The 12,136-nt window shown below is 40.5% G+C and overlaps 1 protein-coding gene across 1 annotated transcript; it reads left to right on the top strand.

The window, feature by feature from the left end:
• Positions 1-1,384: 1,384 nt before the first annotated feature.
• syt14b (synaptotagmin XIVb) lies at positions 1,385-11,644 on the top strand (the record flags this gene model as incomplete). The annotated part of the gene is made up of 6 exons (XM_079830763.1): positions 1,385-2,345; positions 5,161-5,310; positions 5,402-5,616; positions 7,526-7,963; positions 8,065-8,245; positions 11,328-11,644. 6 exons carry the CDS (start codon positions 1,385-1,387, stop codon positions 11,642-11,644), a joined length of 2,262 nt encoding a protein of 753 aa, XP_079686889.1.
• Positions 11,645-12,136: the final 492 nt, after the last annotated feature.

Below are 12,136 nucleotides of genomic sequence, written 5' to 3'. Positions count from 1 at the left end.
TGATGCGATTGCTCTGTTAGTGCGGTTCTTCTGTGAATGCTGCCATCCAAACCAAACAAGCGGACCAAGACTGCTGAAAAGATAGGACTCGGTCCACTTCCAAACGAACTCTGGTGCGGTTTGAATGATAGAAGAATGCAGCATGGACACAATACATGTAAACAAACAGGAAGATGAGACCCTAAAAAGGTTTTTTTTCTCGTCATAGTCGTGATGTTACCCGTTACAGTTTGGTACAGGCATCTGAACCACGTCTCCTCGCAGCAGATTATTTGTGATGGAGGGATTCCTGTCGCTGTTTTGACTCCTTTAAACATTTTATGTGTTCTCACATCACAAGCTCTCAGCTGGTCAAAATACCATCATATGCAGGCTACGCACATACAACGAGTGCATTTAGCACAGCACACTGCATTGTTTTGGATGTTCGGTAAGTTCTGTCTCAAAATAGGCAATACGTCATAAAAGCTGACCAATCAGGTTGTGAACGTATCCATATGCCTTTAGGTTTGGTATCTTTAGGTTCGGTGATAAAAATGCCAATCTGAACGCTATGCGCAACTGGACTAAATGTTTTTTTTTGTTCCGGACCAAACTAGCAGAACTACAAGTGTGAACACACCCTTAGTCAAATGCGATAACTTTAACTAGCATTTTCGGGGAAGAAAAAAATCCTCTGCGGGTCAAAATGACTCGAACACAACCTAAGGGTTAAGTGTAGACTGGGTAAACCCAGCCTGATCTGCGATTTGATTTCGCCCGGCAACTCAGTCTGGAAACCCGTACATTTATATCTACTGCTTCTATTACACTTTTGAGGGAACCAATCACAGACGGGCTTATCCACCTGGCCCACTATTGGAGGAATTATCACGATGACGGATAGAGAAGCGATGGGTCGTTGCCCATTGATCGCCTCTTGTGATCTGATTGGTTGAAGGACTATCCAATTGCGTACAGAGTCATTTAATTTATGCTCGTTTATGCTCGCATGTGCAGTAGAAAATACAGAGCAGACTCCCCAGACCAATGTTCAATCTTAAATTGAGCTTGGTCAGGTGATAGTCAGACAAGGTTAAGTGAGCTGTCTTTCTAGTATTTAGAGCCATCAAGGTCCATTTAAAATTATTTTTTATTATTAAAATGATTACTAATTCTCAAAAATAAAAGAAAGCAAATAGATCTGGGAGCAGGTTGGCCTTATAGGCAGCCTATATCAAGTTAGCTCACTAGGTTCTGTATGTCCTGTATATCCTTGTTCCTTAAATATGAGATGCTTACAAACAAAATGTTACTGATGAAATATCCTGAAGATTAATGTACAAGCTGACTCTTCAACAGAATTTGCAGTCAGTTAGCAGACACATACCAAAGGCGCAAAGCAATGGCATTTTTCAAGAGCTTCCAACAGAGTCTCCCTTCCGTCAGTTCCCTTCTGGACTCTGTCTCAAACACGGTCTCGACTGCCGTGGACGATTTGTCCTCTGCAGTGAGTGACGTCACCTACACTGTCAGTGACCAACTAACGGAGCAGGTCAATACAATCATCAATAAAGTGCAGACTGAAGAGGATGACAAATCTGAGAAAAAAGAGGGTGAAGGGTCTTCTGACGAAGTCCAAAAGGAGAGGGGAAACAGCAAGCTGAAGCGGCAGGACACCGAAGCTAATGCTGCAGACACTGATGGAGAAGGTCGAAAGAGCCGAAAATCAAAAAAGAACTCAATGTGGACTATTGAAATAGATGAAGGGGAAATCCAGAGAGAGAAAGAAAGACAAGAGGAAGCAAGAAAAGCTGAGGAGAATGAGTGGGAGTGGTGTTACGCCCCCGCTAAAGGATGGTATCGTAAAAGGAGGGACCCAAACCAGCCACAAAGCTCATCTCAGAACACAGACAACCAGAAAGGGAATAGTGACCAAGCATCACAAAACGTAGAGTCTGCTTCGCAGGAAGAAAGTGCCTCCTTGTCTGGCAAACACAAAAATGAAGGTGACAACCACAATGAAAATGCTAATGGGATGCACCCAAATGATAGTCTGGACTCTCAGGAAATGTCTGGTGATCCTGTTACATCAGCATCAAAGTATGAAAAGAATGGAGAGCACAATAGTGTTGAGGAAGATGATGGTTCTGAAAGATGTGAGAAAACGACACACTCTAAAGGCAGAAGAAAGGATAGAAATGAAGAAGATGAAGACAGTGCATCATGTGAAGAAGGTAAAACATCAAAACAAAAGAAGAAAGGAAAAGTTTATAGTGATGAAGATCAGGAGGAGGGCACTCAGGACTCAAAGTCAAAGAGCTCAAAGTCAAAATCAAAGGCAAAGAAGGACAAAGAGGGTAAAGGTGAGACTGTATGCTGGACTTGCTGTGCTGTGCTCTTCTGACAGGATGGTTCTGTATCACTGGTTCTCTTTGGTTTCTCATTGAATCCTTTGATTAGGTTTTAACCAAGGACACATGCAAATGGATAGTGTTGTATAGGTTTTAAAACCTTTCTTCATAATATTTTAGTTTTACTCCTGACAAGGGCTGTTTCTCAAAAGCATTGTAAACCTAAGTAGATCATACAACCATTGGCACCAATGGTCTATACGATTAACTGTCCCAAGGGGAGGACAACCTGGTAAATTGTCACTTGACCCAGTAGGGTCCCAAACCCTGGTCCCAGAGTACCCCCAACAGTACACATTTTGGATGCCTCCCTTATCTGACTCACTGGCTGCATCCGAAATCGCATACTTCCCTACTACTAGGCGAAAAACAGTATGTGACAAAAGAAGCATGTCTGAATTCACAGTACTCATAAAAGAGTAGGTAAAAAAGTTCCCGGACGACCTACTACTTCAGTCGAGATTTTTTTCAGCAGTCTTGAAGTAATTATTCAAAATAAGTACCTACTCAAGAGAGTATGCAATTTTTGGATGCAGCCATTCATTTCAGGTCTTGGAGTCTCTACTAATCATCTAATGAGTTGATTCAGGTGTATTTGATTAGGGAGACAAAATGTGCAGTGTTGGGTCTCCAGGACCAGGATTGAAAACCACTGGCCTACTCCACAGATGTTCAATCTTGTACCTGGAAATCTACCTTCCTAAAAAATGTACCTCCAAACTTAATCAAATACACCTGAACCAGCAAATTAAGATTTTCAGGAACAATTATCAATACTTGTAATTACAAACACGTGTTGATGCAGGCTTGAAACTGGACTCATCTGGTGCACCTCAATCAGCTCCCTAGCTCCCGATCAGTATATTGATCCCTGCTTCCATCGAAATTACCCAGAACAACTTGTCCCAGGAACTTTTTCCCCCAGACCTGTTGCTGTCTGTGTTTCCATCGCGGTCTAAAGTACCGTGGAGATTAGTCCGGTGACGTTGGACAGCACGACTTTCCAGTTACCGCTGGATTTCGTCCTCCGCATATAAGCTTAATGAAGCCAGAACCTTGTTGTCGGTCCATCTGTCATTTTTTAAACTCCACTGTTGATTCTAATAGCAAACAACTCTTACTGCATGTACTGCAACAGACTTTTAAAATGGTGGTTGAAATAAAATGCTGCGTGGAGTCAACCAATCAATATGCTGCATGAACTCAACCATCCAGCATGTTCTGTGCCCAAGTCGAACTCCCCAAAGTTCCTGAAGTACTACCTTCTGAACAGGGACTTTTTGAGGGGAAAATTTTTACCCGAAACTTAATTTAGATGCTGGTTCCTGCAGTCGAAACACACCAAGTACCCCAAAGTCCCTAGTTCCTGGGGAAAGTTCCTGAGGTGGAAACGCGGCTTTGTATACACAAATCCGGGCACCGGTAAGGACCCTGGTTCACTACACGTTGGGACAGGGATTACTCAATTTCTAATCAACATGACTATATACAACGTCAATGTGCAACGCTGTAGAACCTTACTGCTGGTATTAATCAACAACAGCCTGAACCTATATCTTTTTGATATTTTTTATGCTGTTAAACACATTGTTGTGTTACATATCCATACAGCATTCAGCCGAATATTAATTATAAATGTTAACTAGATGTGTTCACTACCTGTCTAGCGATGTGTGTAAATGCTGAATTATAATAAAAAATAAACTCCATTTTTACTTTATTTTGATGGTTCCTTTGACACATTCTGTTGACTATAAGTAATGTTACACCTACACTTCATTAGACTTTTAGTAGAGTATTAGTAGACTGGTAGGGCTAGGGTTAGAATAAGTTGACATGTAGTTGCAAAGTTACTTATAGTCAGTAGTGTCTGATGGGGGACCATCACAATAAAGTGTTAGCAGATATAAAGCAGACAGTCTACTAATACTCTAATGAGAGTTGGTTGACATGTACTTGCAAAGTTACTTATAGTCAACAGAATGTTCAAAAGGGACCATCAAAATAAAGTGTTACCAAAATCTCTTTTCAAATCTTCTATTGCGTGTAATTATATTTATTGAGTTGGCTTGTGTATTTAATGTTTTGCGCTTCAGAAATGTGACGTAATTTCCGGTAAGGGAGCATAGTGAGACTACTGAACTAGGGAGCTGATTGAGATACACCCATAAAAATGCTGTCCCAGGCCATGTGAATTTTTTTTAGCCTTGCCTTTACTGATGTTTCATTTTTTATAGGTGAAGAGTGTAATGTTTTCGCTGTTAAAATACTTTCATATCCCACTTTTAATCAGCCATTTATTGGTTGTCAACTTCAAGCTTAAACAATTATGTCAGTGTTTTAGTCAGGACTACCTGTTTACTCAAACCATGGAAGTTTACTTGAGGTGCGGAGAAGGAGAGTTTGGGAAACTTGTTTGGGAACAATCATTACTTTTGTGTTTGGTACCAATAGTTTTGTGTCATGCCACAAGTATCGCAGAAATTACACACTTCACCTTTAAAAATTCTGTTTCCCTAAATGTTGTGCCCAACCTTGCTAAAGCAAAAGTATGAATGTTTGAATACTAGATCCAAATACATTCATTATTTTGCTCGAGTTGTGTAAAAATTCTTCAAAAAGAAATAATCTTAAAATAACATGGGTATGGGTTTTAAATAAGAGGATGAGAAATGAACAAGGACTCTTTCTCCTTTAGCATACCACTGATCTGCAAAAAGTTTACAGTAGGGTATTTTGACTGTAGATCTTCTCTGTTCTTTCTTAGATGCGGGTTGTCCAGATAAAGGATCATCTGAGAGTGAGGACGAAACACCAAAAAAACAAAAAGACTCATCCTCTCACCAGCAGAGAAGTGGGTGGAGAAACAGGGATGCTGAAAATGAGGATTGCAACAGTGAAGCCTCAGCTGAGCAGGGTAAATATTGTACACTGTCTGACTGATGAAATCATTTTATTTATGCTGCAATCAGGATGTAATCATTTTGCACTTTTGTCTCACTAACCAGTTAAAAAGAAAAAAGGTTCAAGTTCCCTGAACGAACTTCAGCCTCCACCATACCGGGACAAAGACGATCTCAAGTGTGGATCAAGGGGCCGCAGTGATTCGGCAGAGGGCAGCGGAAGTGAGGGCAGTGAAGACCCTGAGGACACAGAGAGTTACCTGAATAAGGGCTATGAGGAGGATGCTCCTAGTGACAGCACAGCCGTTTTGGGCCCGGAGGTGAGCGCCTCGTCCCGTCGTTTCCGATGTGTTCTTCTATGAGAATCCTGGCCCCACCCTCTGATGCTCTTATTCACAAATGAAACTATCAAAATCCTCACACAGTGTTGTTATGTCTGCAAGAGAGCCGGTTACTTCAGTTTATGTTGTGACAAATATTTGCAAAAGGTTTTTTTTTTTTCACAAATCCCTTGTTTTTTGACATGAGATTTGTTTTTTAAATACGTTTTAATTTCTTTGAGTCAAAGTGTGTTCATCCATGAAAATGCTTATGCAATGCCAAACTGATAAACTAAGACACCTGTCATACATGTTTTTTTTTACATTTCTGTTTGTTTGGATTTCCATTCACTAGTATCCTCTCTTTTAGAGACCATTGTAAAGTAACATCATTTTCAGCTGTTTATTAAAAGATCACTTCATTGACACATGAATGAGTCATATCACTGATGGTTTTAATTATGAGGAGCAAGGACGACAGTTCATGGATTCTCAGGCTGGGGTTTGGTTCATTCTGGCCACATCTGGTAAGTTTGCCTTTGAGTTTGCTTGTGATTTGGAGACACTGAAAGCCTGAATGCAGATATAGACTTCTTGTACGTGAAGCCAGGCTACTCCAAAGATCAGGCTGCTTGATTTTTGGAGATAGAGTTTCATAGTGCTATATACTGCAACTCTCAGAATTCAAACCTTACGGCGCTAAAGGTGTAATCGGGATCTAAAACGTTTTGAGCTTGTCCACTTTCTACCCCTTCCAGAGGTAGTCGAAAATGCATTTGACCTGACTGCTTTTGTAGTGTAGACGCACATGTGTTCGAATGTGTTAGAACAGCCACAAAAGACCACCTACTGACCTAATGCGTAAACATTACGGGATGTGCGCTAGCCAGACAGGACTTAAACTTTGTCGGCTGAAGACCCAAGTTTGGCTTGAAGGCAAAAAATGTACCAAGCACAATGTTCTCTCACAATTCCTGATTTCTAGCATACGCTCACCGCATTCGCCGTGGTAATGCGGCTATCAGAGCAAAAACAAAACCTGCTGCTTTCTGTATGTTTTTCTGTCTTCTCGGGGCACGTTCATATGTAAATTACACAAGATTATTTTGTACATTAGATAAAAAACCCATGCATTTACCATATCATAGACCCTCCCCTCACAGAAATTAGGGCAGAAGTAGTTGAAAGTGGACAAAAAAATACCAGCTGTAAACAGGTATGTGTCTCCTTGTTATCCGATTGACCAAAACACATTTTAATACCAGGTGTACACAGGGTCTAAGCTGCTAAAACAGCACATTTCCGTAAACAGTACCTTTCTGATGTCAAATGAATACATTTCAAATCATGACCATCTTATCAATGATGACTATTCAGTGTTTAGAAACTGTCTGTGAATAATTTACTATTGTAGAGTAAATTGGAAATTTAAGTTAGCGTTTTACTTTTCATGGATGTGTGTAGCACTTAGGCTACTACAGTAAGCACTTACTACTTAGTGTGTAGTTAGCCATGCTAACCTTCATTCATAACAAGATTTCTGATAGTTTATGGTATGCCCAATCATATCAGCTTCAGTGGCACATTATGGTGTGGATTGTTGATATGCAGTCACAAAGTGATGCAAGATTTATAAAAAGATAGATGTCTTAAAGGTGCAGAAGCAAAAAATTAGCTGATTATCTCTTAATCGTTAGCAGGAGGGTGGAAGAAATATCATAAACAATAAATTATTACTTCAAGAGAAGAAAAAAAAGATAAAACAATGATATGACTTACATTGTCACCAACACAGGCACCCTCAAGAATTTTGAGCTGTTCATTTTTTACATGCACATCCATTAATTACATATTCTAATAAAAAAAAAAAAATCATTTAACCTGTCCCATCTTTCCCTTTCTCTGATAGGATAGCTTAATCCCACCCCTTCCAGAAACATATGAACCAGAGGCGTTGGGGAAATACGGCACACTGGATGTGGCCTTCGAATATGACCCTGGTGAACAACGACTTGCGGTGACAGTGACCGCTGCCACAGATATTCCAACACTTAAGAGCACAGGGAACATTTCCTGGCAAGTCCATCTGGTTCTACTGCCAACCAAGAAGCAGAGAGCCAAGACAGGAGTGCAGAAGGGACCCTGTCCCGTCTTCACAGAAACATTTCGGTTCTCATGTGTGGAGCAGGAGGCCTTGGGGGACTATGCAGTCCGGTTTCGTCTCTACAGTGTGCGGCGCATGAAAAAGGAGAAGGTCCTAGGGGAGAAGGTGTTCTACTTAACCAAACTCAATCTGCAGGGCAAACTCACTCTGCCTGTCACACTGGAGCCTGGCACCTCAGTTCCTGTAAGCAGTGTTTTTGTGCATGCAGTATGCTTTCATTTCAGATTTCAGAGTCATAACAATCCATTTTGTAATGGTAATCCTGTAATGTCACTGTTCTTCAGGGCTGCGGATCAGTGGTGAGTGTCTCTCGGAGTGCGGGAGCTCTGTCGTACCGCTCCACTGGTGAATCCTCCACGCCGGAGCTTCTACTGGGTCTCCTCTACAACTCCACCACAGGGCGACTGTCCGCCGAGGTTATTAAAGGCAACCATTTTAAAAACTCTGCCACCGATAAACTGCCCAGTAAGAAATGCACCTGCACAATCCTTTTTAAAAGCAAACCTGTTTCATGCATGTGCAGTCTTAATGTTTTTTTCCATTTTCTATGTTCTGCTTGCAATTGAACTGCTCTCTTTTTATCTGTCACTGTATTTTCTATCATATTCCTTTTTCTGTGTCCTGTCCTGTAGTTGGCCTGTTTTGTTGTGTAAAACACTTCATTAGTGGGCAACTGTATATCATGAGAGGTAAGTTTATTGCCATGTCGAAATGTCAAAACCACCCATTTAACAAACTCTCCTTCTTTACCTGCTGTATTCAACTGGCTCAACATTTTACTTACAATGTGCATTCAGTCAAGTTTCCTTGTACTGTATTTTCACAAGATACTCTAAGTCTCTGCGAATTTTCATCTTAAAATTACCCCACTGATCATTTATTATAGTTTGTCAAATTTGCCCCTTTTTGGGTGTGAGCAAAAACATGTCGTTTTTGTGTGTGTCCTTTTAAATGCAAATTATTTTCAGAAGAGGGCAGATTGTTTACACATGATTCGGATACTCCGGCTACAACAAAACAGGTCGAATCTCACTCAGCCAAAAAGTATAGCCTTACATGTTCGAGTCGACACAGATGGAGAGATTTAGGAATAGGTTAATACTTTTAGACTGCACCTGGATGTTTCTGAATGGTTAGTGGATAAATGTATGTAGTTGTTGTGGAGTTAAGTTGATTCAACTAGTCAAATAGCATGTACCGTCATGTTAATCTAAAATTTGTCGTTTCTCGTGTGGGAACTGTAGCCTACAGAGCCAGAGAATATCATTTGGTTTAATTACGGTTATAATTTACATATGAATAAGTTTATGAATTACGCAGATGGTGTGCATTTCAGGATAAAACGGCATAAGTCTGGTCTCTGTGAATACATTCAGAGACGATGATAACTTTAGCCACATTAGCCGTACATCATTCTAGAAAGATCATTCAGAAAGGAAATTTGGAAACATTCACAAAATATGAAGTACCATATTTACTTGTTCTGGATATGAAGTTAGAGCACAAAGCGATGGTATTGACCCATCCTTCAGAAACAACTTTTTCACAAATCCAACATTGTACTGACCCTTGTTGGTGAAGCTTTCCGGCATAAAGTGATTCACGCAAATATATAACACTTTCACAACATTCTCCGGCACATTTCCTTCAAAATTAACGTACTTCTTATGTAAGAGTAGGGGGACATCTGGAACTGCAGTTTGGGCAGATTGTTTATGATTTATGGGGATTATAATAAGTATTGGGTGGATTTTTAGCATTATAGACTGGTTGTTTACAGACACTATGGACAAATATCTGCGTTCAAACACCTTATAAAAGTGAATTTTGCATAATAGCCCCCCTTTAAACAACCATGTAAGTGTGTTCATGTTAGTTGCAGTGCATTAACTAATGTTAACAAGATTTTAATAATGCATTAGTAAATGTTGAAATTAACATTAACAAAGATAAATAAATGCTTTAAAAGTGCAGTTCATTATTAGTTCATGTTAACTTATGTAGTTAACTAATGTTAACTAATGAACCTTATTGTAAAGTGTTACCACAAATTCTACTTGTATGAACTATACTGGGACGGTGATGTCAAAGTAACCATCTTGCTAACTTCATTACCCCCAAAAAGTGCATAATGATTTAATATTCATACATTTAAAACACTGCTAAAGCAGCTTCTTTAAAACATTCATTGATCAGTTGTTCAACAACACAATGTTAAAGACCCCCTGTGGTGAAAGTAAAGTTTTTAATGCTGTTTATACAGGGGTTGGACAATGAAACTGAAACATCTGGTTTTAGACCACAATAATTTAATAGTATGGAGAAGGGCCTTCTTTTGCGGCCAAACAGCATCCATTCGTTTTGGGAATGACATAGTGACATGGCCATTGTTCTGGTTTTTCTGGGTTTTTTTAGCCATTCCTCTTCCAGAACATTGGCCATGTCACTATGTGATGCTGGTGAAGAAAAACGTTTCCTGACATGCTTTCCCATAACACCCCAAACTGGCTCAATAATATTCGGATCTGGTGACTGTGCAGAACATGGGAGATGTTTAACTTCACATTCATGTTCATCAAACCACTAGTCTTGCTGTATGTATTAGTGCATTATCATGCTGATACACCGCACCCCCTTCAGGGTATAATGCTTGAACCATTGGGTGCACATGGTCTTCCAGAACCGGTAGTCTGGTTCGGTTTTCTTTAGCAGGTCTTGGCAATGGACTATAATTCGCTAGGAGTAGTAGAAGTAGTGGGCCTATGATATTGCAGCCCAAACCATCACAGATCGACCCCTGTGCTTCACTCTGGGCAGCAAATGTCCAGGTGTTAAGCCTCTTTGGGGCTTCTCCACACCGTAACTCTCTCGGATATGGAAAAGACAGTGAATGTGGACTCATCAGAGAATGATACACGTTTCGCATTACTATTCTGACCGACTTGTAGACGACTTTGTATAATTTGCTATTCCTCTTTTTAATCTATATCAGTTTCTGGTTCAAACATATCTGAATTAAACCAATTATTTTCGTTTGACATTGTGTTGCGTTTACTACCGAGTGGATCATGTAGTCCAAGCTGGTGTGATTGAGTGGAGGACGGGACTAATATGCATATTCACTGTGTTATCTGGGTATTGATTGCCAAGGTGCTAAGATTTGGCATTTGCTCCAATCTGACATAGTATATAGTTTGTAGTGTATGCAAATTATGATTCACCCAATATCGCCATGGCTATGTTAGGAGTAGCATACTATAATACAACTTTTACTATTGCTGCTGCAATATGTTTTGTGCATAGCATGAAAATGAATGTGTGATGAGTTCAAGTGATAAACATTGTGCGGTCATGTGATAATATAGCATACTACTGTAGTGTAATAATGCCAACTGTTTCACTTTATGGAGTATACTGCACAGTATTCATAAATAAATAGTAAGCTAGTATTCCTTTCTGAATATAGCCCATATGTTTGACTTGTTGCATGAGCTCAACATCACCACCAGGTGGTGCTAACTCACTTTCTCCCTTCCCGTTCCATCAGACACTTATGTGAAGCTTACAATGCTGGACTCCAAAGGGAAAGAGATGTCCAAATGTAAGACCTCATTCTGCCGTGGCCAGCCCAACCCAAGCTACAAAGAGACATTTGTCTTCCAGGTGGCGTTATTCCAGCTATCTGAGGTCACCTTGCAGGTGTCGGTGTACAGTCGGCGGAGCAGCATGAAGAGGAGAGAGCGGGTGGGTTGGGTTGCTCTGGGCCTAAACAGCACCACAGAGGAACAAGAGGAGCACTGGACCCAGATGAAAGAGTCAGAGGGACAGCAGGTCTGCCAGTGGCACACGCTCCTTAATCCATAGGGGGAAGCAGTGAAACAATGTAATGTGGTTTTTGGCCATCTGTGCAGTACAGGGGTGTCCAATCCTGCTCCTGGAGGTCCACTGTCCTGCAAAGTTCAGCTCCAACCCCAATTAAACACACCTGAACCAGCTAATCAAGGTCTAGGCATTCTAGAAACTTCCAGGCATGTGTGTTGAAGCATGTTGGAGCTAAACTCTGTAGGACAGTGGCCCTCTAGGACCGAGTTTGGACACCCCTGGCTGTAGTACGAGTAAAAAAATAATGGAATTGTTCACACTAAAATTAACATTCAATCCTAATTTAGTCCATGTCGCTCCAAACCCCAGTTTCTTCCTTAAAATTTTAAAGAACGTTTATTCTCCTCCATGCAATTTGAATTATTGCATTGGAACTTTTCAACCTTCAAAAAGGACACTGCGTGTCTAATAGTCATATAACAACCGGAATGATCAGATCATTGAGAAACTGAGTTCATGAATAGCCCCTTTCAC

The sequence above is a fragment of the Gobio gobio genome (genome assembly GCF_949357685.1).
Source record: "Gobio gobio genome assembly, chromosome: 12".
Taxonomy (NCBI): Eukaryota; Metazoa; Chordata; class Actinopteri; order Cypriniformes; family Gobionidae; genus Gobio; species Gobio gobio.
This window is presented reverse-complemented; position numbering and strand designations above follow the sequence as displayed.